At 33.0% G+C, this 27,548-nt stretch overlaps 6 protein-coding genes across 6 annotated transcripts in view; 1 reads left to right on the forward strand and 5 right to left on the reverse strand.

The window, feature by feature from the left end:
• Positions 1–1,162, reverse strand: part of LOC124418999 (protein vav-like) — a 7,516-nt gene extending 6,354 nt beyond the window's left edge. The window contains exon 1 of the mRNA XM_046947067.1: positions 3–1,162. Within this exon, the coding sequence (XP_046803023.1) occupies positions 3–301 (299 nt within the window). The 5' untranslated portion in view covers positions 302–1,162. The remainder of the gene's footprint in view (positions 1–2) is intronic.
• A 1,143-nt stretch (positions 1,163–2,305) lies between these two features.
• On the reverse strand, positions 2,306–3,877 carry LOC111680588 (alpha-soluble NSF attachment protein). Its single transcript, XM_023442255.2, has 5 exons — positions 3,634–3,877; positions 3,164–3,347; positions 2,803–3,081; positions 2,566–2,739; positions 2,306–2,511 (listed from the first exon to the last, which is right to left on the reverse strand). Exons 1-5 carry the CDS (start codon positions 3,723–3,725, stop codon positions 2,362–2,364), a joined length of 879 nt encoding a protein of 292 aa, XP_023298023.1. The 5' UTR covers positions 3,726–3,877; the 3' UTR covers positions 2,306–2,361.
• Positions 3,878–4,558: 681 nt separating this feature from the next.
• LOC111680584 (glutamate receptor 1) lies at positions 4,559–9,309 on the reverse strand. The gene is made up of 8 exons (XM_023442252.2): positions 9,053–9,309; positions 8,387–8,766; positions 7,980–8,159; positions 7,530–7,916; positions 6,938–7,440; positions 5,540–5,896; positions 5,235–5,484; positions 4,559–5,166 (listed from the first exon to the last, which is right to left on the reverse strand). Exons 1-8 carry the CDS (start codon positions 9,228–9,230, stop codon positions 4,678–4,680), a joined length of 2,724 nt encoding a protein of 907 aa, XP_023298020.2. The 5' UTR covers positions 9,231–9,309; the 3' UTR covers positions 4,559–4,677.
• Positions 9,310–12,771: 3,462 nt separating this feature from the next.
• LOC111680581 (serine-rich adhesin for platelets) lies at positions 12,772–22,999 on the reverse strand. The gene is made up of 5 exons (XM_023442249.2): positions 22,623–22,999; positions 22,384–22,548; positions 21,652–22,298; positions 16,080–21,307; positions 12,772–13,438 (listed from the first exon to the last, which is right to left on the reverse strand). Exons 1-5 carry the CDS (start codon positions 22,666–22,668, stop codon positions 13,303–13,305), a joined length of 6,222 nt encoding a protein of 2,073 aa, XP_023298017.2. The 5' UTR covers positions 22,669–22,999; the 3' UTR covers positions 12,772–13,302.
• Positions 23,000–24,344: 1,345 nt separating this feature from the next.
• Positions 24,345–26,447, forward strand: LOC111680586 (la-related protein 7). Its single transcript, XM_023442253.2, has 2 exons — positions 24,345–24,698; positions 24,757–26,447. Exons 1-2 carry the CDS (start codon positions 24,413–24,415, stop codon positions 26,202–26,204), a joined length of 1,734 nt encoding a protein of 577 aa, XP_023298021.2. The 5' UTR covers positions 24,345–24,412; the 3' UTR covers positions 26,205–26,447.
• LOC111680592 (TM2 domain-containing protein almondex) lies at positions 26,284–27,462 on the reverse strand. Its single transcript, XM_023442260.2, has one exon. The coding sequence runs from the start codon at positions 27,114–27,116 to the stop codon at positions 26,406–26,408; it is 711 nt and encodes a 236-aa protein (XP_023298028.2). The 5' UTR covers positions 27,117–27,462; the 3' UTR covers positions 26,284–26,405.
• Between the last annotated feature and the right edge of the window lie 86 nt (positions 27,463–27,548).

Genomic DNA, 27,548 nt, shown 5'->3' on the forward strand with positions numbered 1-27,548 from the left:
GCCTATTCATTTGACTGGCATCCATGCAGGTGGGATCCAAGTGCATAACTAAATTACACAACAACACACCATCACGTAAGGTCAGGGCTAAGACTCTTATTTCCGAGGTGGGAGCATTGGCCATATGATCTGGTTGTATGATCTGGCAGCGAGTAAGCCAATCAACACACTCACGCCATAAATCACTATTCGAGGAATTATTTAAGGCAGCAGCCACAGCACCACTTACACCGGGCATAGTTGCCACGCCTGTAGCAGCTGCTGCCGAGCCCACACTAGATCCCGAACTATTGTTGGCCATTTCTATAATAGGACCAGACAGTTAGTTAGTTGTTGAGAAAGGTTGAGGAACACGACAAATATTCCAACTGGGTCACGGGGGATAATATTAATAAAAATATTAACAAATGTTTCTTTTTATCAATTTGTTTTGTAGTTTTTGTTTTGTTTGCTTTTTTGGAACAAATATAGGTATTTTTAGAATTTTTTTTTAATTTATTAAATAATAATTATAGTTGGCTGTGTGGTAGTGGTGGCTCATTAATTATTTAGAATTAAGTTAACCCACAAAAACACTTAATATTAGCAGTAGCAAAAAAATACAATACACTTTACTACTACAATTAATTAATTAATTTCTATTCTAGTAAACATTTTTTTCATAACACTTCTTTTTTACATTTCAATTTAAATTAACATTTTTTTCAAGATTTTATTTAACTTTTTGCATAAATTTTAATTTTTTTTATTTTTAAGATTTACTTTTATTTAACACTTAACTTATTTATACACCACAGACAAAAAAAAATATCATCATCAAATCACAAATCAAATAGCAAAAAACTTTGATACAACTTTTGTCTGCTTTAATCTAAACGCAAAAAAAATGGTTGGAGCTATTTTATTCGCAGCCAGAATACTAGGCGTCCTTTCTGGTTGAAAGTTTCCCAGCTTTTGATTGCAAAATATCCTTTAGTAGCTTTTTTAACAATTTTCACTCTCTTTTTTTAAGATTTTCTTTGCATTCTATGAAAATTTCCCTGTACAGGAATTTTCTTTTGATTGTTTTTCTTTTTGTATTTTCACTTGTATTTCCACTTAATTTTTTATTATCACTGCGCGATGTTAATACAAAAAAATCATATCGTCTATTCTGTTTTGTATAGAAATTCTTACTAGTTGTTTTTAATGGAATGTCAAAAATGACATAATCATAATGAGTAAAATAATTAGAGATGAGAGTTTTTGTTTGTCAAAATAGAAACACAGGGTGTGGTAGAAAATGATAACATGAGTGTAAATAAAGTTATCGATTAATATTATTGTTTCTAACTGTAATAAATTGATAAAAAAAAGAAAGAACTGATTTTTTTGCAAAGAAATTACATTAATTTTTTAAAAATAACAAAAAATTATCTAGGAATTAAGGAAATTTTGATGAGACTATGTTCTGGACTATAGACAAGACTAGGCCAAAGGCAAGGTCATAAACAAGATTTTAGTATGCACTTTAGACAGGATTATATTCGGGACTATAGATATGATTATAGTCTGGAATATAGTCAAGACTATATAAAAGACTGTGGACAATACTATAGTCTCGACTATAGACAAGACCATAGTCAGGACTATAGACAGTACCATAATCTGAACTATTGACATGATCATAGTCTAGACTGCAGACAATACTATAATCGGGACTATAGTCTAGACTATGGAGAAGAGTAAAGTCTACTCTATAGTCTAGACTTTTAGACAAGACTATAAAATGGACTATTGAAACGACTAAAGCCAAAACTATAGAATGGACTATAGACAGGACTCAAATCTAGACAAGTCTAGTCTGAATTATAGACAATACTATAGTCTGGAATATAGACAAGACTATAGTCAGGACTATAGACAATACCATAATCTGGACTATAGACAAGACTCTAATCTGGACAAGTCGAGTGTGAAATATAGAAAAGACAATAATTTGGACTATAGTCTGAACTTTAAGCAAGTCTAGACTAACGACTATTGTCTTCACTATGGGCAGGACTATAGTTTGGACATCGGACAAGTCTTTAGCCCGACCTTTAAGAGTTTGTAAAATTCGGAAAAACTCTATTAGCTCTACTAAATCCCAAACTAAAAAAAAAAACTTTATTTTTTGTGCTTTTGGACACTAGTATTGGACACTAAATCAAGACCAGCTGATCCCAGTTATTTATTATTTTTATTATTACAATTATAAATTTATATAATAATTTCTAATTTTCTTTTACTTTTGTATACAAAAACAAAAAAACAACAAATTAAATAAAAGGTTACGATAAATGTTTCATGTAAAATAAAGAAATTAAAAAAAAAAGATTTTTATCGCAGATCAGGATCCTCATCAGCAGCTTTCTTAATACGCAATAAAATTGTAGTATACCATTGATCCAAACGTGAAATGCTATCATAGTTTTTCACAGCCTCAGTGAAACCATCAATATTTTGATCCTCCAAATGTTCACAAAGAACCTAGAGAATAAAATAATAATTTTTTTCTTCTTTTTCATTAAAAACCTAAATTACCTTAATCAATTTATATTCTCTGGAATCTTGGAATGCTGGATATTGATTGGAGTATTTCTCTATAGCATGTTGGGCATTAAGTAAATCAATACTTAAATGACATAAGGCGGCCCTAAAGAAGTATTCCTTGGCACTGTATTTAAGTAAAGAACTTTCCAAGGAAGTGGCAGCCACCTGGTTTTTGTTTAAAACTTATAAAAAAATTCATATTTAAAAAAAAGTATTGCTCTTTCCTACCTGTTCATATATGGATATGGCTTTTTCATAATCTTCCATTTGTGCGGCGTATTGTGCTACTTTCAGCATACATTTATTGGCTGAACTAACTGATTCTTCTCCCTTAAAATAATCTGCAGCTTGTTCATAATGTTGTATGGTTTTATCCAAAGTATTGGGATCACTTTCATACATTTCCGCTATACTTTGATGATATTTAGCGGCCATAGTGAAACGTCCCATGTCGGTATAAATATCTATAGATTTTAATAAACATTCGACGGCTTTTTCAACATCAACCTAATGAAATATTTATTATGTAAATTAATTCAATTAAGGATTTTAATAGTAGGAAATGTAAGCAGAAAGATTCATAACATACCTTTTTATAACAATTTGAGGCGTCAGCATAACTTATTCCAGCATCATGTCGACTACCATTACGGGCATGTAAATTAGCAGCTTCACAAAAACATTCACCTGCCTTAGTCCAATTTTTTGACATTTTAAACATATTACCAGCACGCTGGTAATGTTCAATAGCTTCTTCCAATTTATTGGAACCACTATAAAGCAAAAAAAAAAAAAACAAATAAACATAAATAATCGATAACCCATAAAACATAGGTATTATGTATTTTTTGAAAATATCGATTGCCAACATGTCAACAAAGCTAAGCGTAGGGTATCTAAAATATTGAACACTTTCTTTCAAGTTTCTTAATAATAAAAAAGTCACCATATTTTGTATATTAATTATTTGCATCTTGTTTAAATTAAATTTCTAAACATATCTTCACACACAAACAATTTCTTTGTTGTCTAACTAATTACTAATTTGATCTTTATTACCCAAATAGAGCACTGAAGAAACCCTTTTGTTGAGTCAGCTTTTTCTCAGCCTCGGCCATCAATTGCATGGCCTTTTCCTGATTATCACCCATTTTAGAATTCGTAATTTATATAACTTTTTAGGCACAAATTTAAGCTCTTTATAATTTCGTTGTTTTTTATTTTTTTCCTATTTAGATATTTACGATTAAATTTATTTGCGTTTAAAGTAAATAATAAAAAATTGACTTTTAGTATAGACTTTCTGGCAAAAAAATGAACATATGTGAAAATACACAGAGTTGCATATTTTAGGCACAAGTAGGGTTTCCACTGCCATCACTACCAAAAATGCATATCTACAATTTCAGCAATTTTACTGAGTCGCAGCATAAGTTTCGATTTAATATTTTTAATTTTTTCATATATAACTTTCCGTCTCTATGTAGTCTATATATTCCCAAACCTAAGAGATTCCCAAACCTTGGAATTCATTTTCTGAAAATTCCGAAAATTCAAATATAACTCCTGTAATATGACCATAATTGGCTTCCACAAAGTCTCTATCTATCTATCTATCTATCTATCTATCTATCTATCTATCTATCTATCTATCTATCTATCTTTCTATCTTTCTATCTTTCTATCTTTCTACCTTTCTATCTATCTATCTATCTATCTATCTATCTATCTATCTATCTATCTATATAAATGAAAAAGCAATGTTATCGATGAACTCAGGAACCGTGACACCTCATAAGAATTTCAAATATACGTTCGTGAGAAGTATTCCAGTAAAATTTTAAATGTGTCTGACAGATGGCGTCGAAGTCTTACTTTTCAGTCAGTTACAGGATAAAGTTAGAACTGTTTACTTTTGTATATATTCAAATCAGTTTATGAAATATTTTCCGAAACGGCAAGTCCATTTAACGATGTCGTTACATTTATTGAAAACTAAATATCCCATTAAACTCCAATAAACTAGTGAAACAATTAACTAAAATTTTATCTCATAATAATCAAAAGTGCAGTAAAAAGTAATAAATTTAATTAAAGTTCCATCTATTCCACATAGGCGGGTAATTCACTGCTATCCTTTAAGGTATCAGTACTATCCAAACGACGACGTGTAGACAAACCTAAGCGTCTTGGTTTAAATTCCGAACCCATAGTAATGCCATCAGGTATTTTTCGACCCCTAAATGTAGCCGTCTCAAATGATGGAGGTGGCGTGGGATTTTTCTTTTCCGTATGCCAAATTTCGGAACCTTTTAGAGAAGTATCCAAAGGTTTAACTTGTGTCACGGAACCCTTAACAGATGTTTTGGGTAATTTTTTCTTATAGTAAAACACCTCCAAAGCCAAAGTAACCATAGCCAGGCCCAAACCAAATAGGGTGGCTATAAAAACACCACCTAAACTTTCCAAAGTAATGCCTTCTTGTTCCTCCGATAAGGGGCAATTGGCACGAGTATGATTCCAATATTTAGCCTTTAACTCTTCAAAATAGCGATCTTTTTGTAATTCCAATAGAGCATAGCTTAATTCGCCCTAAAATTTAAGATAATTTAAAGAAAAATATAGAAATCAAATTTAAATTGAAAAATGCCTAAGCCTACCGATAAATGGGAACCCTGTTGAACTGCTATGGCATAAGGTTGTTCGGCAAATACTTCACCCACCTCGGTAAGATTACAATTTCTGGTAATTTCATATTTAATTTCCGATGAATCATGTATAAAGGCAAAATCAGCATTTATATGTTCGTTAACTTTGCGAAAACCCTCTTCAGTATCTTTAACAGGCATAGAGCTATTTATAGCTAATAATATATGACCATATTGTTCTTTTATGGGATAATCCCAAATTCTGTAAACAAAATAATTTAAGAAATACTTTCATAATTCTTTAAAAAAAAACCTACCGAAATTTATGAAAATCTCTTGAAGCATTTAGCGCCAGCTCCTTCCACATTCGATAGAGTGTGTCTTCGGCAAATTTCATATTTATAAAATATTGATGCGTATCGGAACCATCGACTACAGTGTAATTTATACGCGATTGTCTAGCTAATTGTTCAAGAGATTGCACTGGAGTCTGCATTCTTTCCACGGTTAGGAAAGCAGCTAAATTTGCTGTGAATGTAGCCAACATTAAGACCACAAACAGCCAATAGGCGGCCACTAATATACGTCCAGATACTGCTTTGGGTGCTTCACCACCACCCTGCGGTGTAAACGAGGTAAGAGCAAACCAAAAACTTTCACGTAAAGTAAATTCTCTGGAAATTTTGATAATAAATGAAATATATTTAAAATAGGTGTTTAAATAGATAGGTTCAAAGGTCAAATTCCTTTTGATCTAATAATAACAAGTAGGAAAGTATAGTCGGACATGGCCGACCATATAATACCCTACACCATAAGTATATTTAAAAAAAAATTGTATTTTTTATAAAGAAACTTTTATGTTGAATATTACCATAATTCCAAAATATTTAAGCAATTTATTGATAAAAAACTAAAAATTCTAAATGAGGCTTTATATAGGTCAAATATGGGCCGATCCTCGGTAAATTTGGGAAAAGAATATATTTTTAAATAACAGTTAGTTTTGTTGAGTTTCATTGCGATACAAATGGTGACAAGTCAATTTTAGACGTTTAAGACATTTTTGAAGGGCGGTTTGTATGGGGGCTAGGGTCAAATAAGGGCCGATCCTTACGAAAATCTGCAGTGTCATTTATACTTATATAAAACTTATTTGTACCAATTTTTAGAGAGGTAGTAGAATATTTGACGTAATTATGGCATAAAAAGTTCAAATCGGGAGGTACGATTGTATGGGGGCTAGGTGAAATAATGGACCATTTTCAATAGGCTTCGTCCCTGTGCCAAAAAACAAGCTTGGTCCAAATTTCATCAAATTATCTTGAAAATTGCGCACATGGTTTAGGTGTCTTAATCGACTCAAAAAATGATTCTGAATCGATCGGTATACTTAAAGTTGGGTATTGGACCAATTTTTTTTTATGTTACAAACATCAGCACAAACGTATAATACCCTCCCCACTATAGTGGTGTAGGGTATATTTCATGTCTTAATAAAGCCAAGTTCAAAATTAATCCAATTTTTTAAATTGAAACAATTTGTTAAGTTTTTTAAAAGGATAATTTAAAATTTGAGGTTAATTTTGGACTGAAATAGTGAATTAGCATTGAACTAGAACTTGAACTGTCATAGAAACTAAAACTGATCTTGAACAAAACTTAAATAAAACTAATACATATGTGAATAACTACAACAACACTTTTTCACCTACCTGCAGGGGTACGGATAAGCATCCTTATTATTTCTCGAACTATACGGTGAATATTTATCCATTAACCAAATCATAACAGCAGTAGCCACAAGTGCAGCAATAATACTCATCCATACCTCCAATCTTAAGACGGTCATAAATTTAAATAGTGAAGTTTGTCTTACCGGATTACGCATTACAATCGATATGCCAGTTTGTTCAAAATACGGTGCTATAAAATCAATAACTTCCTCTCGTTCCGAATACATTTTCAGAGCTGTTATTGCCATATCTGTTTCACCGCTTACCAAATCTCCCACAATACCATCCCAAGTACCGGTCTCAGGATCACGTTTACCAAATTTTCCCTTTACCGGATCTATGAGCTCATATTCAAAGTTTAATTTTTCCGCCAGTGTCTCAATGAAATCGATACAAAAGCCCTCCCAAATGGGTTTGCCATTAGAGTCGAAAATCTTTTCTCCAGTTTTTTCATCGCGACGATGATAGCTCCAGGGAATGGCCTGCAAAATTTGAGATTAGAATTATAGATAATGAAAGTTTAAAGAAATTTCATATAATTTTACAATAATGGATTTTCAACGATATTTACCTCTGTTGTACCTATTCGAAAAAATCTCTTAGCCGGCGTTATAGCTGGTATAAGTTTTTTCAATTCCCCATTTTGCCAATTAGCTAAATCGGTAACGGCATCATGTTCACTCGAATAGAAAGTTATGGTTATATTTACATTAAACGTTAAAGGTGGTATTACATCCACTTCGTCATCAAATTGATTGGAAGGATTTGCGGTAGCAAAAGTCATAAAATTAGTAACACTAAAATGATCTAAAATATCAAAATTTGGCCGAACAAATTGATCTGTTTCCTCGCTGGTGGTGACATTACACTCGACATTTAAAGGTTTCAGCCAATCCAAATTCGATTGTCTAATATCAATTAAACTGCGAAAAATGTCCAAAAGTAAAGCTCTTTGCAACTTTAAAATTACAAGATCATTATGAGATTATAAGTTTTTAATAATAAACAAAAAAAAACTTACAGTAAAACCACTCAAACAATAGGCATCTTTCATTTGCATGGATCGGCAAATGGATCTGGGATTTAAACCAAATTTATTGGCTTTTTCCACTTGTTTTTTATATTTGAAAACTCTATCCTTGGTATCCAAATAGATTAAATGCCATTCGGGATTACGTAAAAATACATTACCGGCGGAGAGCTACAAATGGTTATAGATTATTCAGAACTTTACATGAATTAGAACTGAACTAAAGCAGAACTATAACAGAACTAGAACAGAACTATAACAGAGATAGAATAGAACTACAACAGGACTTAAACAGAACTAGAACAGAGTAGAGACTGAACCCAAAATTATTTTAAAATTTAAATCTATATAGTTCTGAAATCCAAACCTTTGTACTATGTAAAATTACAGAGACTTACCTTCTCATAAATTGTATTCATATTTGTACCCTTAGCAAAAATCGCATAATACGATGGACTTGGTCGTAAATCTTTTAAACGTTGCACAATATCTACATTACTATCGGCAGCGTTCATTATCAGCGTTCGAAATGGATAACCCTCTACCACCTGCAGCAGAGCCTCAATTCTATCCTGTTCATTTTGTGTAATTAATACTACATCATTGCCACCCTTTTGTTGTAGAAATTCACTAAAAACATGCAGGAAAGGTTTAAGCATACGATCCACTCGTAAATAGGGTATATTACGGGCTTGTACATATTCCAAGCCCTGATTCCAAGGATGATAGGTAAAATCCAAAATAATCGATACTTCTAAAGTTGATAGAATATCGCAAACTGAAGATAGGAAAGTATTGAAATACTTTAAACAGGTTATATTTAAACTGAAGTTAGATGTAACTACAAATCGTATTTGAATAAAATCTTAGCAACAAATTTCAGAAAATTTCATTTAACGCTTGATAAAGTATTGAGTATTTCGAATGGATTTTTCAAATTTGTATTAATTAAGTCCGAGATACTCAATACGGTGTTAAGTATATAGTTTGGAAATATAATTTCCGTCTTGATCATTTCACTATATAGATAAGTAGTTACTCGCAACTGAAAGTTTAGATCTTACAAGTTTTCATATTTCTATTATTGTCTTCATCCGCATCATCTCCATCCATCGATTCCACAACCATAACCGCATCCGTTATTTCCGACTCTAAATGTAAATTATCAATTTCCTTTAAAGCGGCCGCAATATCTGAGTATATATCCCTTTGAACAGCTTCTACCCAAAATACTGAAAACATACTTATTTTTAATTCATTGCTTAAGGACCTTCTTAATCAAAATCAACAAGCAAAAGCTTTTCAATCCAGCGATTTTTTTTGTTTTAAGAAAGTATTTTTTAAACTCTTCAATCTTACCGATATTCAAATCATTGCTAAAAACTATATGGAAAATATTCCATAGTATAACCGCTACTTTAATCGCAGACATTTTCTTACAACTTTTTCTTTGGAAATAATTCTGCTGCAAATAAAATCAAAGTTAATCACTTGAAATTCATATAATAATTTTTTTTAAATTATTAATTTTGCATATGATTGTTTTGGAAAGGGATTCAATATTTTGTCATGCACATTGCAAGAGTAGTGCAATCGTATTTTATGATTTATTAATAACATTGTAATTTGTCGTGATTTTTTTAAATTAAATTAACCTTAGTATTACTTACTGATTGACTGCATATAGGGACATTCACACTTGACGTCAATAAAATAACTATATTCACAGATTTAATGACGTTGATAAAAGAGTTGAGGCCATATTTAAAGCATTATTAAGGTTCATTTTAATTCAATAAGGTTCATTTATGGGATTGCAAACGGTTTTTTTTGTAATATGTCCAAATTGGCATGTTTTTAAAACATCCGGGTCATTTTAATCCCAAGGCCGTTTAAGGGTAAATTTGTTTTTTTTTTCACTATTATTGTAAATATCGGTTGTTAATAAATAATTTTTTTAAGTTTTATGATAATCTTCCTAAAAATAGAAAAAATTTCCACTAATTTCCATCAAAAATTGCAAATATTGCAAAATTTGACCTTTGACCTTTAAAGTTTATGGGTTAATGGCGTCCAAATTGCATGAAACTCTTGATTTTTATTTAGAAATATGTGGACTAATAAATTTACAAAAGGTTCCATTTAAAATACACAACAATATAATAAAAAGGTTAATTTTGCAAAATATTACATAAAAATGGGTTTTTCTCGAAATCCGCTGAATTCAAATTGCAGTTACAGGCAAACTATAAGAGGTATTGACCTAATTTTTTACTGTTTTTTTTTAATTTTCTAATCTGCTGTCCATAAATTCCTATGAGTTCTCCCAAAAATATTGAAATTTGTTTAACAAAGTATTAAAAAAATAAAATTTGAATTTTGAAACGAACCTTAAAAATATCAAATTTTTTCGACCATAGCTGAGAACAGGTTTACGTTATTCTATAAGGACAAAAACTCATTTTCAAGTAACTACAGATGTATTTTAAGTAATACAATTGTTTTATTAGAATATTTTCAAAAATATGTTTTATATTTTTTTGATCACATTTCGAATTCAGTGCTCTGAGACACGATAATGGTCTGGGGAATTTTTAATAACTTTTACATTTTTCAACCAATTTTTGTGTTTTTTATCTTTTTGTAACGCTAATTCTGCGTACATTACGATTCTTTGACAATAAAATGCAAAACAAATTTTTTAATGACAAAACTTTTGTGAAAACTGAAAAAATTGCATATTTTCCCCTTGTAAATGCATCTTCAAATTTCAGAGCCGTTGCGGCTCCAGTTAACGTAGTCCTATTGACCTTATTTTTTACACGACTTATTTTTATAACCCGCAGAACAATTTTAGGGGGGGGGGGGCGGTCTAAAATTCGAAACTTAGTTTTTTTTTTGAGCACTCTAATGTACACTAATACATTCTCTTTTTCGCAACGTTTTCCAATTTAAGTCAATCATATTCCTTTCTGATTATTCTCTCTACAATAGTGTCACGACTACTATCCTTTGGGTTTTAAATCTAAAAAACCGAAATTCTGATGTCCGTTTTTAATAGTTTCTCGTTACCACAAAATTTCAGACCCACAGCATTTGAAAATTTTCAATCATTGCGGAATCAGTTGCAATAGTGTCAGGACTACTATCCTTTTGGGTTTTAAATATAAAAAAACCGAAATTCTGATGTCGGTTTTTATTAGTTTCCCGTTACCACAAATTTCAGACCCACAGAATCTGAAAATTTTCAATCATTTCGGAATCAGTTGCAAAACGACCTTGCAAATTCCTGGATTAACTATGTGAGGTTGGTGTTGGGCTTGAATGATTGGCAGACAATTACGCAAACATGTAGGATCTAGGTGGTAATGGAATCGTTCATGTTATAATGATGCTAGATAGTTTAGGGTGACTACCTGCAAAGGTAACGGGTTAGCTAGGGGATAAGAAGAAATTCAAAATCGTCGCAACATATACGAGAGATATTGACATACAGGATTGCCTCTCAAGAGTGTCCTTTATTGGATTATGATACAATGACGTGGTAATGCAGTCTACCAAGGAACATGATGTGGATCAGTAGTGCGATTATTTAGTTGTTATGCATGTATGGACTAAATGGTCCTTACCGGGGATAGGTCAATGATAAATGGAGTGTGTTTTTCATATATTTAGATTCAAGTTATAATCCTAGTGCTTTGCGGACGGAGTACACTTTACAAACTCGCCCCATTGCGAAACCTCGAGACTGGATTGTTTAAAAACAATACGTTTGATTTCGAATGTTATCTTTCCGAATGCTAGGATAAAATCGAAGGAAACGCATCAGATTTCCCCGTTATTTTAAGCTTTAACCGTAAGACCTTTAGAATTAATCTGATTATGACACTTTCTTCAAACCTTTTTTTTTTCATTTTTATTATCACTTTCTTTACTTTTAGGAATAAGTTAAGTTCAAAATATAGTAGAACTTTAATTCATAGCTTAGATCGAATCAATGCTACAATTTAGGAAGATTATAAAGTTCGATCTACTCATCTTCGCTAGATTGGAGAGTCAGAACTTCAGAACATTACAGCTTCATAGAACACTTATCATCGAGCCTATCTCTCAGAATTGGGATAAGAAAATGTTGAACACAAGTTGTTGTTGCATTTCCGACTGTAATATCGATAGAACATACCCCACACATTGTGACAATTTTCTTAAGAATCATTATACTATTTCCGATAGGTATTCCTCCTGTTCGAGGAGCAATTTTAAAGCAATTCGAGGCCGAGTAGCTTTGAAATTACTAAGACAAAATGATGAATGGAATAACACAAGCTTTATCAAACGGTTTGGTCAATGTATTCCTAAGGAATCGGACTTGAAGAACTAACCTTTACACTTTCGACGAATGACAAAAAGGTCTCCGTATTCCGATGAGCAATAAGAAAAGCTTTTGTTATTTTGCTAAAGTCCAATTGATTTCTCTATGAATCTTATTGCATTTTTGTAATTAAGACTATTGTGTGGATCTGATTGAGAATTAAATGCAATGAATGTTTTCATTCTCAGCATGATAAGGCCTTTGAACGCTTTCATCGTGGAATTGATATATTTTTTAAATAAAATCACTTGAAGAGAGTAATTCTTATTTCAATATTTTCTTTTTATTACGATTATATTTTTTTTACAAATATTTTACACAAACAATTTCTTTTTAAATGTTAAATAAATCTAAGCGAAAACTTATAATTATAATAATAATAAAAAATAAAAATAAAAAATATATGTATGTAGTAAAAGTATGTATAAAAGATATTTTTTTTAATAATGAAATCAAAATGTTTATGATGAAGATGCAATTTAAAGCAATTTAACAAATTTTATGAGTAACGTTTAATTAAAACACCGAGTCTTAAAGCGTTTGCATTAAAAGGAAAACATATTTCGATCGTGTTTTGGTTTTGATATTTAAATAAATGTAAATAAAATACTTTAAGTTTATAAAAGTATTTATAACAAAGTGAATTTTTCAGAAATTAACTGTTGTAGTAACAATAAGGAAATGCTTTTTTTCATTAAAATATAAAAATTTACATAGATAATTATGTAATAAAAAAACGTTTATGATGCTTTTCTTAGTGATAATAAAATAATTTTTATGACAAGTTATTATAATTTATATAGCTATACATTTATATATAGTTTCTGATATTAGAAGAAGATATTAGTTACTGGTTTATGTTATGTACTGGTGCAAAATTTGTACAGTACCTATTTAGATCGACATTGCACTAATTTACTTAAAATTGTCGTTGTTTTCTTTTTAAGTACCATGCAGATGTGATAATATTAATTCGATATCTTCATTTTGTATTTTTGGAGTTTCATTACTTGTATCTGCCAGAGGTTTTTTAACCGTTTCAATTGGTTGTGCTTTTGTAGTGGTCTTGGATTTAGAGCTGCAATGATATGTTGATATTTGTTATATGAAAACTTTTGATAGTTGTTGAGATTAAGTAGTAAGAATTTTTACAACAAAATTAACTAGTTGGCGCATTTTTGGTATCATGTTAGGAGAAAAATATACTAGTTTAGTCCTTTAAAATATGTCTTAAATTGTATTTTTATATTTGTGCAAGATGGTGATAGGAACTAGCTCGGTAATCAACCCCGGAGGCATCAGACAATTGTTCAGCTTTATGTCATACTTCTCAACACTTGCCCATCGAGCGCACTTTGAGAAACAATGCGATTCTAGATACACTACAGCTGAAAATAACTCTCCAACAAAAGCATTGCTTACCTTATTCAATGTATTACTATCTGATTTAATCGCTTTTCAACTGGATGTATGTTATGCGATAATTTAAAAGCTTGAGGATTATGAACCGAAAGGAATATTATTCACATATTTAATTGGTAACTATTTAATGTGATAACTGTTTAACTAGACCTATATTCTGCTATTAAGTTAAAGGCTAAAGGCTCTTGAACCTAAAGAAACATTAGACCCTCCAGAATCAATAAATATGTGTGCCGATTATTGTTTCCTATAAAGTGACGAAAGTTTTTACCGCATTCAGGCGAATGTATCTGCTATAAGGCGATCAGCAGATAAGCAAATGTATTATTGGTTTTCTGAGGATTTAACAACAATTTTAACGAAGAGGGAGCTAATACGGTCTCGCTTACAATGTTATGGTCCGGCATTCACTATTATTAAAAACGAAATTTTAGTTTTTCTATAATTTATTAAGGAATCTGTTTGGTTTGATGCAGTGAGTAGGAAACTATAATAAACCAAACTGCAACACTCTGAATATCACAACAACCCAACCTCTGAGTCCTACTGTCCCTCTCTCTGATCTCTCCGACAACACCAAGATACGACTTGTGAATTACATGTGTGGGCGACAGTCATTTGTGGATTTTAGGAACAAGAAATCTAAATCTCGCAGAATTAAACAGGGAGTACCATAAGGTGGAGTCCTTTCGATCGACGATACAATTTAATTTCTACATGTCTAAACTCCCAATACCCCCGAACGGCGTCCAAATAATATCTTACGCCGATGACTGTTAGATATTGGCCACGGGCGATAGTATTGATGACCTTTGCTGTTTAATAAACAGTTACCTATGTAATCTTTCCAGCTTCTTTCATTCAAAGAATTTAAAAATAACGCCAACAAAATCCTCAGCAAGTCTCTTTACCACTTGGAAAGTAGGGCTAGAACTAGACGTGACAATCGATGGCAAAAAAACATCCGACGGTAAATCATTTGATAGCCTCCTTATGTCCTCAGAGCACACCACTGCAATCTGCAACAAGATGCGAAGTAGAAACAAGGTACTCAAGTCTCTAGCCGGCTGCACTTGGGGAATGGATTCAGAAACCTTGTTAAATACCTACTAAACGATTGGCCGGTCAGTGGTAAACTACGTAGCGCCAGTGTAGACACCCAGAGTTAGCGACACACAATTGAAGAAGCTGTTAAAACGCAGCCCTTAGAACGGTAAGAGGCTGCATTCAAATGACGTCTGAAGAACATCTGCATGACGAAACATAGATGCTTTCAATCATGGAACACATCATGCTGTTAAAACAGTTCCTACTAGGATGTCAACGAAGGGACCAACCGAACCACCATTTAACGGAGTTGGAGTTGTGAGTCAAAAGCCATTGTATTTTATTTTTAATGTTGAGTGTATAATCAAAGTCATTTATATTAAATGAATACGAATGTGGGAAGAAATCATTCCAATGATTCGAATACAATACATTTTTAAACTATATTGTTTTCCTATCATTTGATTAAAACTTATAACTACCTCTTTGCCCAAACTCAGTCTGCGTCTAAAAAATTAGTCGCACTTAGACCAGGTCCACTTAGAAACTTTTTCTTAATTCTCTTTGTCTACACATAGAAACTTTTGTTTCAGAAACTACGTGTTAATTGCATTAATTTGTTGTACGAATGCGAAGAATGACGAAACAAGTTTTCGAGTACAAGAAACTTTATACCGCGAGAGAGACGAATGTTTTTCGATTATTTTTTCTCTGTCTCTCACGCAAAATCAAAAAAAATGTTTCCTATTGTGGACTGACACTTACAAGATCAATCATTTCGTGTCTCGAACCTATATTATACCAAAGACGCATAACAAAACAGAATAAGTTCACAATTTTGGTAATTCATTCAAAGCCATTCGTAAAGCTCTGGTTTTTCTCAAGATATTAGTTGAGAATCTGATATTCCATAAACGTACAGTTTTAAATGTTTTGCTTAAACGTTTAGAAATGTCCGATATTCAATAACCACAAAATGCAATCTATGTACTCATGACTTTACTTAAAAGTTTAAACTCTATCCATATCTGAAAAAGCAACAGATTAGTCAGAATAAAATTATCAATCTGTTTCTGTTTCAGTTATAGATACAAACCGTCTTTATGTTTTCTTTTACGTCCCGAGATACGATGTAGGTACAATCACTTTAAACTTTCATATAGTTAATCAAAAGGTGAAAAAGTTTAGATTGAAATAAAATCTACCAAAATGCTTGTAAAAGATTTATAATATAATATTTATACACTTACCCTTCTCCTTCATCAGTTGAACCCGTATTTTTGCCATTTTCCGCAATAGTTCTACTAGCAGATGCTGCACCAGCCACAGGTGTTGATGTAGCCGTTGGATTGTTTGTAGTAAAAGCTTTTAAAGCTGCTATTTTTGTATTAGGTGGCGCAATGGCGGTAACAGCCTTATTAGTCGTTACAGTTGTTACAGATGTAGTACGTATTTTACGTTTTTTCGGTATTGTAGCTGCCGCCGTCTTGACTGGCAAACTGGGTGCACAACTAAATAGGCAGATGCCGTCGCTAATACGCCATATATGCTTTTCATTTTCGTCAATGGCCACCACCATTTGGAAATTGGAAAAATCATGACGTTGAGGAGTAACGGCTGGCGGTCCATCTGGACCATTGTAAGTATAGTTAATAAATCTTTTAGTATCTGTCTCATCAAAAGTGGTAATTTCACAATCTTCTAAAGGATCGTCATCATCGTCGTCGTCTTCATCAAAGTAATCATTTTCCTGTGCTGTGTTGGCTGTCGCTTGTGCCAGTGTTGGAGTTTCAGTTTTTGATATAGTGTTATGCTCTTTTTGTGCCTTTTCCTTTGTCTTATTTTGTACTTCTTCTATTAATACTTTTTCTGTTTTCTTGCTAGTTTCATCCACTTTTTCTTTTTTCGTTTCTATTTTAGTTTTATTCGAAATCATGGCATTTCGAGCCTTAAGATGAATTTTGGGTTTTACAGCAGACGCAGTCTCATCTACAAATTCTTCTTGTTCATTTTTATTTTCTAACAATTCCTCTTTCCAGTCTTCCAACAACTCTTTCATTTCCTTTTCTAAAGGAGCTGTTTCTTTCTTTTTATTATTACTTCGTGTACGTGCCGCTTTTGGCTTAGCCACTGCTGCCGCCTTGGTTTTAGCATTTCTGGTGTTAGCTTTAGTTTTTTGTACGGGAGATTCGACGGGTTTCTTGCCTCTTAGCTTGTTGGGTTTCATGAGTCGCGGAGACACTCTTAAAGTTTGTTGTATAAAAGGTATAGAGGTTTCTTTACTTTTATTAAGAGTTTTAGTGGCAGCAAATTCTGCCAATGTTGTGGTGGTACTGTGTGAGTTTATTTTGCCAGGAGAATGTATGACCTTGAAAGCCAATGGAGTCCTTACAATTTTCTTACCCGATTTACGTATAGTTCTGGTCACCGGTCTGGCTTCTATGGGTAAACATTTGCGTTGTGGTGTTTTATTTGTGTTCGAAGGAGAAATATTAAGTTTAGATTTTCCTTTGACAATGTCTGGTGATACAGTCACAGCATTATCCTCCGCTGGCAAGACACGGGGTTGTTGTTTTTGTTGATTTTCTGGAGTTTTTGGCAAATGCTTTTTGGCCGAGAGATTTAAGGCGGTCAGAACATCTAAGGAACGTTTATCTTGTGCCGTTTGTGTGGCATCAACTGCGGCTTGTTCTGTGTAATTTTGGTTTTGGAAACATGCTGGTTTCTTGCCTTTGTCACGCATGGAATGTAACATACGTGTAGCCGCCAAGGCAGCTGATATATTAGGTGCTGTTGTTGATGTTGCAACGGGTTTATCTTTCTTCGTTGTTGTACTAGCATCGTTTTTAAGTTTCTCCTTCATGCGTTGTTTCTTTAATTCCAATTCCTTAACTTGTCTATTTCTTTTTTCTGCTGATTTTAAGGGTAGTGTTACTTTTATGGTGGCTGGCTTGGAGTCCACTAATGTGGTTTGAGAAACTTCAGTTTCCTTCAAAGTTTTTGTTTCAATAATCATATTCTCTTTGATGGGCGTAAGCCAACTTCTTACTGGATAACGCACTTCACCATCATTACTAACCAGCTGAGAATTTTCATCATTATCGGTGACGGCTAGTTTTTGCCATTCTTCATCTTCTGTGCTGGAGATTTCAGATAAATTATCTAAATCATTTATATTAACTTTCTTGTTAGATTCTGCAGCCTCTTTGACAGCTTTGGATTTTACCGAAGCATTTGAACTAGATGAAGACGAGGAAGAAGATGATGACGAGGAAGATGATGAGGAAGAAGAAGACTTTGATGATGATGAGGATCCTGATGAGGAAGAGGAAGATGATGAGGATTCCTCTTCGGCAGCAGAAATTTCTGGTAAACCAGACACTAGTGTATAATGTGGATCTATTTTGGCTGTCTCCATGCTATCAACAGCCTCGGTACCGAAAGATTTTATACGTTTCAAGACTATAGGTTCCACTTTTAGTTTTTCTATAGGAATTTCTACTTCAATTTTATCCATTTCCTCTTTATGCTCATTATCAATTGGTTCACTTGCAATTTCACCTTCTTCTCTTTCTTCCGGTTCCACATTATCAGTGTCATTGGCTTCTTCTGTATCTGGCTTCTTTTGTGCGGAGTTCCGTAGCATTTTATCAATATTACGATCTAAATCTTCACTTTCATCAGGTTTATAGTAAGAACCACCTCCCGAGGAGTAGTCTGTCCCGGGTATACTTTTCGGAGTGCCTATATCTTTTAAACCAAAGGGTGTAAAACGAAAACCAGGTGTTATGGCACTCATTAAAGGAGTATCTAACTCACTTTTAGTAATAGAACCAAAAAGAAAAGAAGCTGAGGCTTGCATATCATCATGAGGTTCCTTTTGTTTACCAGCCGGCGTCTCCAAAGAAGGAGCAAATATACCTGGAGTGGGTGGTATATTAGAGCCAAGATTGGGATCTTTAAAAGGTGTTTCCAATAGGAATGCCATATTTGCCGTCCTTTTTTCACGTTCCAAGGCTTCATTGACATGTGGTGGCGGTGGTTGCGAAATAGTTTCAGTATTATGACTTTGGATAATGGGTTTCAATGTATTTTCCAAAGGAGCCTCAATTGGTTTTGTCACTTCTTCGGTTTTCTTTTGATCTTGATCTTTAGGTTTTTTATCTGATTTACCCGATTTCCCGACTGATTTATCATTATCATTTTGAGTAGTACACATTTTAGCTTTTTCTGCTACTACACGCTGTTTATCATTTTCCGCTAAAGGTTTTTGTTCATTAACCACAGCGTTTTCTTTATTAATTGCGCCGTTAAGGTTAACATTATCCTGGTTTTCATTTAGTGGTTTGTCGATGGACCCATTAAGTTGTTCATCCAGTTCCAACTGTTCTTGTGATTCATTATGTAGTTCTCTAGATCTTTCCAGTTCTTCAGCTTCTTTCGCCAATTGTTTTTCTTTTTTCTTAATCGCCGCCGGTTTTTTACGCCTAACACGCTTCTTGGTATTAACTTTCTTGACTTGTTTTGATTGTGTCGAGGCATTGATCTCTCGTAGACGTACATCCAAATCGACTTTTTTACATGTACTGCGAAAACGTATCCATTCTTGCATCATATCATTGTCAGCAGAATTTCCATCACCTTGCGGCGGCGATTCCTCAGTTTTTTCATTTTCCTTTTCCGCCTTCTCTTCTTCGAGTAATTCATCTTCATTTGATGACTTTGACAATTGTCTTTTGCAAGATCTTACAGCAGTTTTGCGGTATTGTTTGCGTTTTGGTGTATTTTCATCCGTCGTAGTTTGGGTTTTGGATATATTTGTTAAGGCTTTGGGTTTTAAAGGTTCCTTTTGTACATCCTTTGAGGCTGTTATCTGTTTGTTTATAATAGTTTGGTTGCTGCTCTCCTCGCTGACGAAGAGGGGTGGGACGTTGCTGGACTCATTTGCTGAGACACTAGTGTTCTCTACCATGATTTCGCTGTTAGCATTTGCCGCGGAATTTGCTATAGTTGGCAGTATTTCGACAGTTTTTATGACAGCCTTTTCAGAAGCATTATTTTCCTTTTCTTCTAGTTTTTCCAAATTTTCCACTGTTTTAACTTTTTCTTCCTCTGTTATGACTTTTGGTAGAGTTCTTTGGAAACGACTTATGGCCTCCCTTCTGGTGGACAATGGTGTACCCACAGTACCTAAAGAATTGGGATCTCTGGGCGAAAATGTTAGTGTTCTAACATGAGAAGTTCGTTTGCGTGGTGTAGACAAACTTTTAAAAGCTTTAGTATTAACTATGCCACTTGAGGAGGGGGTAGCTTTGTCATATAACAAACGATTGTCCGTTGAAGTGGGTGGTACCGTATTACAGTGCTTTACATCTGCCTCCTTAATAGTTTTTTCCACCGTTTCAGGATTTTCAACAGTAGTTTCCTTATGAGCACTACTTAGAATTATAGAATTGGGTGGCAATTGATTTGCACTTACTACTATGGGTTCGCTTAAGGGAATTTCTAAACGCGATCCCTCTAAATTACCCAAATTATTTGGTTGTAATTGTTGATTAACAATTTCATTATTAATGAGAAAGGGAAAATTTGTCAATAAGCCATCGTTGGTTAGGAAAATGGGAAAGGTTAGCTGACCGGTGGTAGTATCAAAATAAACTTGTTCATCTGACGGATCCACAACACCACTGGTAGATAATTGACTTATAAGGTTATCAGCTGTGGTATTACCTATGCAATTTTCCGGATGCTGTTTCTGTGCACTATCATTTGAGTTTAAAACAATTAATTTGGAAATGGAAAAATTTGGATCGATCAACGGTCCAAATGAAGTATTCGCTAGCATTGAGGGAGGATCTTGAGCAGTCAGAGCAGTTGCACTTGTTATAGAAGTGTTGGTAGTTGCTGATCTTATTATGACAGGAGTACGTGGTGGTGGTACATTTGTTGCAGGTATATTTAACATATTCCTGGTTGTCATGACATTTCCTGTTTGCGCTGCATCATCTTCAGTATGTGGTGCTGCAGGTGCTGGTATTTGCTGCAACTGTATTTGTGATACTGTTTGTGCCGGCATTAGTGGTGCTGGTGGTGGTGGTGGTTCAGTCAACGGGTATGTCAAGGGGACATTTTCTATTGCCGGCAAATTTGTATTTGTATTAATGTTACATTGTATTGCTGCCGATTGTACTTGAGGCTTATTGGCTGCCTCTACCACCTCTTGTATGATGTCATTAAAACTGGGTTCCTTTTCGGTAGCATCTAAGATATTTTTGATCATTTGATCTAAAAGTTGACTTGAGGTAATTTCTTCTCCAGTTAATGACGTTCCGCTTAAAGGGAGATTCGTGTTTTCCGTTTGGTTGGGATTCACTGGATGTGTTGTAGTTCCACTACTAGATTTAGTTAATGCTTGATTGATGTTTTCCACTAATTTTTGTTGAAATTCTGGATTGTCTAAGATGGCTTGAGAAATATCCTGTGAATTATAGAAATGGATTTAAATTTGAATGCAGAAAGATAATTTAGTGTTTCAAAAGAGCTTTTGTTAAGAAAACTTTCAATGAAACAGATTTAGAGGAAACAACTTAGGAAAAATCTTTTAATAAAGCTGCTTGTAGCTATTTTCAGAAGTTTAAAAAAAGCAGCTTGTTTCCTAATGTGTTTTGTGAAAAAGCTTTTTGGAGAAGTGTTCTTTTTAGGAAAAACTTGATTTTTGAGAAAAAGCTTTTTTCGTTTAAAAAAACATTTTTTTAACTTTTTATGTTAAAGATTCGAGTTTTCCAAAATTTTTTTCTCAATAAGATAGGAGTTATTACATACCGGTATAATGGGTGGGGCCACTAAATTTTCTGTCTTTCTACTCGATCTATTTCGTGGAGTTGATTCTTTCGAAGGCTTTTCACCATTGAATATTTCATCACCATCACATTCTTCATCAACCTGTGACTCTTCTTCAGTAACACTAACATCTTCAGCGTTGTCATTAATCGAATCTTGCGATTCTTCTTCAACATCCTCTTCTTCCTCGACATCTTCCTCTGTGGTAGAGGCACAAGCTTTTGTATAATAACGACGTTTATGACGCTGTAAAGCTTTGGCCGATAAAAAGCAATATGGCTGTAGTACACGTCTTTTCTTCGTGTATGGCCCTATGCGAGATGAAGTTATTTTGTGTCTTTTATTTGAATTCATATCAGTAGCCACTTCATCATTTGATGAATTGTTAGAACAATCAAAACTTCGTTTACGTTTAGTCTGTAAGCCATCCTTTTCATCGGCTGTGTTATTGCTTTGTGAGTTGGCCACAGTAGAGGCACTACTTTTTAGGTCATTCTTACTGTTGCTCAGATTTGTGCCAAGTATGGCTTGTGAACCACGTTCTAATAGTTCATTGACTTTTTCCGACAACTTGCACGATTGCAATTGGGAACGTAAGGCATCGGTCAGTTTGGGCAGCAGTTGTTCAACTTAAGTTAAAAAAAGGTAAAGAAAGTTGTTAATGGAACTGTACCTTATAATTATACATATGTAGTTCTAATATGAATATTTTACCTTTGCGTGATATTTTTACATATTCACAAATAATTTCCTGTAGCTCCGGAAAAAATGAATGTGTCTGCAAGCCCTGTTTGTAGGCCGAGAATTCCTGTTTCAAATATGGTGAAGTCTTACAAAAGGTGTGTGTAGCCTTTTTCAATTTTTGAGACTTCAAATAGTCTGTCCAACGAAAAAAAAATTGATTTTAATTGTAAACGTTTTCCATTTGTATAAAACCATTAAAACAAACTTACCCAATACCAAACGTGCTATATCACTATTTAACACCACAATTTCCATGTTTTGTAATAATAAATTCAACAGAAATTCTTGTAAATTTTTTTTTATAAATTTTCGTTCTTATTGTTTTGCGTGCTTTTTTGTGTTGTTCATCACAATTTTTCCAATATCCAACATTCACTGCATAGTTTTACTTTATTCTTAGTTTTCTTTTGCTTTCATACTTTTTCTGTTTAATTATTTTAATTTATTAATTGATTTTTTGATATTATTATATTTTAGATTTTAATATATTTTGCAATAGTTTTCAAGAACAAAAAAAATTCTCAACAAATAATCTTTAAAAATCCAGCGTCGCTTTGCAATTTTTATGCCGCTTCTTCTTATCGTAATGTTTGCGCTTCTCTTGTTTCGTCTTTTTATTTTGACAGATGTTTGTTTAATTCTTTCGAATAATCGAACAATCGACTTTTTGTCGAAAAAAGTCTAAAAGTCGAAGTCGACTATTTCGTTACAAAAAAGTCGATAACTCGACTATCGTCTATGAAAAAAGTCGAAAAGTCGACTTTGTAAATAAAAGTCGAAAAGTCGGAAAGAGTCGAAAAAAGTCAAAAAGTCGAAATGTCGGAAAAAGTCGATAAGTCGGAAAAAGTCGAAAGAAGCCGAAAAAAATCGGAAAAAGTCGAAAATAGTCGGAAAAAGTCGAAAATAGAAAGAAGTCGAAAAAACTCAAAAAATTGCAATAAATAGAAAAAATATAAATAAATTTTTTTATTAATAATAAATAATAATATAATATTAAATGGCAACATTATAAATTTACGGTTCTGGCAACTTTATAAATTTTTAACTCTGGTCGGAAAAAGTCGAATAAAGTCGGAAAAAGTCGAAATTAGTCGAAAATAGTCGAAAATAGTCGAAAAAAGTCCAAAATTCGGAAAAAGTCGAAAAATCGACTATTTATAAAATATTAAAAGTCGAAAAGTCGAAAAATCGACTTTTAATTAAATGAAAAAGTCGAAAAATAGACTTTTAAATATATGCAAAAAGTCGAAAGTCGAAAAAGTCGACTTTTCATAAAATGCAAAAAATCGAAAAGTCGACTTTTCATAAAATGCAAAAAGTCTAAAAGTCTACTTTTTGTTTCAACTATAGAACCCTAGTCGAAGATGTAATGTGCCCGTCCACACACAGAATCTTTGGCCGAGAAAACTTTTCTTAAAATTCCCTAATGTCTACACATTTTTTTCTTCGCCAACTACGTATGTATTAAGTGCATTGATTTGTTTTTGTACGAATAAGAAGAATAATAAAACAATTAAATAATAAACGTATTTTAAAAATTAATTTTATGTGCAAAACAATAACGTTTGTTATCAAGATAATGTTGACTAAACAATTATTTAACGATGATATAACGCTACTGCTGTCTATATCTGTTAATTTTTTATCATGATAATAATAATGTGTTTTTCATATTTTTAAATTAAAATTAGAAAACGTATGTTTGTTTTAATATTGTATAATTAATAAATTTTTATTAATTCTTCTTTTAGTGTAGTTTGTCGACGGCAGTTCCAATTGTAATCAAACTGTTAATTAACCACAATTATGATAATTTTTTATAACTGACTTTCCAGCGATTAAAAATCGCAAAAGAGACTTAACATAGAGATGCCATTTATGAGAAAATATATAAACAAAATAACCAATTGGCAACGTTAATCAAAAAACAATATTTATGTGAATTTCTAAACGTTTTTCTATAATTTAGTTTTTTCTCAAAATATATAAACTTTTACCAATGGGTACAAAAAATAAACACAAAAAGAATACAAAGCAAAAAGAACAAAGTACGGAAGAGAATAAACAAGATGTGATCAATACTAATCAAGAAATAGCAGTGGCAGAAGAAGTAACCAATGTAAGCATGGCTGAGGAGCCGGCTGAGGAAGGTGAACATAAGAAGAGCTATAGGAAACGTAAAAGACATTACTACAATGCTATAAGGGCACAAATGGAATTTTACTTTGGTGATGCTAATTTGACCAAAGATCGTTTTTTAAAACAACAGCTGGACAAAGATCCTTGTAAGTTATGATGGAATAGAATTAAAAAAATTGTACTTTATTGAATTATTATTTTTAGATGTTCCTTTGGAGATTTTTATGACATTTAATAAAATGAAAGCTTTAACCTCAAAAGTGGAGGATATAGCAAAATCTTTAAACAATTCTGAGCTGCTGGAGTTGGATGAAACACAGCAAAAGGTCAGGCGTAAAATACCGTTAGCTGAAAATCGTAATGTTGATGAGAAAACATTATATGTAGAGGCTTTGCCTTCAACAGCAGATCACGAATGGGTGCGGCAAATTTTTGAAAGATTTGGCAAAGTTGCCTATATCTCCCTGCCAAAATACTCCAAATCGCGTAAGATCAAAGAATTTGGTTTTGTGGAATTTGAAAAAGAGGACAGTGTTAATAAAGCCATAAAAGCTTTTAAAGAATTTAATGGTGTACTTAGCATGCAAGAAAAAGATCCCTCAGATCTAACCAGTGTAAAATCTTACATTAAGGAACAGTCAGGAGAAAAGGAGGAGGAAGACACTTCATCAAAAGCTACAGAAAGTAGAAAAAGAAATAAAAATGATGATACTAATGAAGAAATCGAACCAAAAGCAAAGAAATCTAAAACGGAAACACAAGATGATACAGAAACTTTGCAAACAGACAACGCTACGACTTCTCAATCGGAAAGCGAAATAAAGGCTGAAGGTTTGGATGATCAAATGGTCGAGGAAGGACTTAAGAAAAAGAAACGCAAACGGAAGAAGAAATCTAAAACCACTGAATCTCTAAAACTGAAAGCTGAGCTTAATACTGATGTGGCCTACTATGAGTTGAAAATATTGCCGAAAAGAGATTGGAAACGACTACGCAATAAATATCTTAATTTACAAAGAGAAAAAGTGACCGAACTGAAACGTAAAGCTTGGCGTGAACAACAAGAACTAAAACAGCAGAAAGATGCCGCAATGGTGGAAGATAATAACTCCTTACCCGCTGGACAGCAGGAACAAAAGAAACATTCTAAAACTGGTAATAAGCATAAATTACAGAAAATGAATATGAATTTCTATGGGGCAGCCGAAGAAGAACCTCCAACAAAAGTAAGCATTAGCGAGAAGGTACCCCAACAGAACCCCGCCTTGGAAAGGACACCCTTATTTAGCTATGAACCAGGTCTTATAGTTGAAATTTCTTTTCTAGAGCCTTGTGTTAATATTAAGGAATTTAAAGCCGACATGCGTCAATATAACTCGGTAAAATATGTGGATGTCAAAGAGGGTGCTATGCAAGCCTTTCTACGTTTAGAGTCTTCACAGAAAGCTGTAGAATTTATGCAACAAATCAGCTGTGCTGAATATCAATGCAAAATATTATCCGATGAAGCTGAGGCAAACTATTGGCAAAAAATTGAAAAAGATCGAGAGCAAAAGCTAAATAAACAAGTAAAAATACCACAGAAACGGGGCAGGGAAAAAGTCAAGAAACTAATAACTAAACATATACGTTTTGGAGATGATGATGAATGAAATACAGTAATAATTAGAAAGTTCTGTAATAAAACTATACAAAGGAGTAGGTAAAATAAGAAATAAAAAGAAAAAAATGTTTGCATTTGTGTTGTAATATTAAAAATATTTGAGTATATTTTGGTTTATTTTTTAATTTTACTTTATTATTAACATTTTAAACTTAACTTAAGGCCTATTATTTTTTGCTATTACATTCCCTTAAATATACAAAGAACCATCTGCGGGTCCTAAATAATGCAATGATATTAATACTACATCTATTATCGTCCATACACCCAATCCACCAAAACTAAACAGTTTACCAATACCCTCCTGCCAATGTCCCAAATAAAATCGATCTGCTCCGAAACCTCCTAAGGTTAAACTTATTATTACAGCAGTACTCCAGCGATAGCCTTGCGTCCAATTACACTTTATGTTGCGCGAAAACGAACGGTTACCCAGACAAAAAACATCCGGACTGACGGTACAGTTGGTTTTATAATATTGACCATTTACCGAATTGCAATTGCCTTTTTGAACACACTTCTGTTGCCATTTCTCGGTTTGATAGCAATAACGACAATTCATTTGATGCCAAAACCAACGGCTTCCCTGGCATTCCACTTGATGCAAAGCCGAACAGTTGACATACAATTCTTGACCATAGTGGCATGTGTAATTGTAGTAACATTTTATGCATGGAAATTGCAGTTCACTACAATTGATATTGGCTGTATTCTGACACTGGGATAACTGTTGCGACGTCTCATTAAAGTTGCGTATCACATAGGGAGCCACTTCGCTATTATTGCTGGTGGTAACTTTGTTGTCTGCATCATCCGTGTAACTTTGTCGTATGCCACTTAGCACAAAAATCCAGATTAGCATTAAGGCCGACTTACGATTTATCACAATACAACGTGCCATTTTTATTGATTTGTGGAAAATTCGTAAATTTATTTATTTGTTATTAATTAAATTAAGTTTTATTTGATTGTTAAATACACAGTTTTTTTTTAGATTGTTGTCATATTTTTTTACATTTTTCGTGTCAGCTGTAAATTATATTGTTTTGTTTACATCAGCTCAAAGTGAATTTTCTAGAGGTGTTTGAGACAGTACAACTGTGAAAGAGCCAAATATCAATTTTCGTATATAAAAACTATTCCTGCTAATACTGTTGTGTCAAATTGTTTATAAACAAATCGGTTTGATTTTGCTCATGTTGTTATCGTATCTAATTCGTTTTACATCAGCTCTCTGAAAACTGTTAATCAATGTCAACAGTTGTGATGCCAACTTAGCTATTATTATACATTTTCAACAATAGATAATAAATGCTTTGGCGATTAACTAAAA

The sequence above is a fragment of the Lucilia cuprina genome, chromosome 3, assembly GCF_022045245.1.
Source record: "Lucilia cuprina isolate Lc7/37 chromosome 3, ASM2204524v1, whole genome shotgun sequence".
Lineage (NCBI taxonomy): Eukaryota > Metazoa > Arthropoda > Insecta > Diptera > Calliphoridae > Lucilia > Lucilia cuprina.

Excerpts from the sequence above, each read along its gene's own strand:
- LOC111680581 (XM_023442249.2), bottom strand. The coding sequence starts at position 22,668 with ATGGAAATTGTGGTGTTAAATAGTGATATAGCACGTTTGGTATTGG. Across the intron at positions 22,549-22,622 it reads TATAGCACGTTTGGTATTGG|ACTATTTGAAGTCTCAAAAA; the intron begins GTAAGTTTGTTT and ends TTCGTTGGACAG. Across the intron at positions 21,308-21,651 it reads TGGCCCCACCCATTATACCG|GATATTTCTCAAGCCATCTT; the intron begins GTATGTAATAAC and ends TATAATTCACAG.
- LOC111680588 (XM_023442255.2), bottom strand. The coding sequence starts at position 3,725 with ATGGGTGATAATCAGGAAAAGGCCATGCAATTGATGGCCGAGGCTGAG. Across the intron at positions 3,082-3,163 it reads CCTCAAATTGTTATAAAAAG|GTTGATGTTGAAAAAGCCGT; the intron begins GTATGTTATGAA and ends ATATTTCATTAG. Across the intron at positions 2,512-2,565 it reads GAGAATATAAATTGATTAAG|GTTCTTTGTGAACATTTGGA; the intron begins GTAATTTAGGTT and ends TTTATTCTCTAG.
- LOC111680592 (XM_023442260.2), bottom strand. The coding sequence starts at position 27,116 with ATGGCACGTTGTATTGTGATAAATCGTAAGTCGGCCTTAATGCTAATC.
- LOC111680584 (XM_023442252.2), bottom strand. The coding sequence starts at position 9,230 with ATGTTTTCAGTATTTTGGGTAGAAGCTGTTCAAAGGGATATATACTCA. Across the intron at positions 8,160-8,386 it reads TGAATACAATTTATGAGAAG|CTCTCCGCCGGTAATGTATT; the intron begins GTAAGTCTCTGT and ends AACCATTTGTAG. Across the intron at positions 5,167-5,234 it reads AACAGGGTTCCCATTTATCG|GGCGAATTAAGCTATGCTCT; the intron begins GTAGGCTTAGGC and ends CTTAAATTTTAG.
- LOC111680586 (XM_023442253.2), top strand. The coding sequence starts at position 24,413 with ATGGGTACAAAAAATAAACACAAAAAGAATACAAAGCAAAAAGAACAA. Across the intron at positions 24,699-24,756 it reads ACAGCTGGACAAAGATCCTT|ATGTTCCTTTGGAGATTTTT; the intron begins GTAAGTTATGAT and ends TATTATTTTTAG.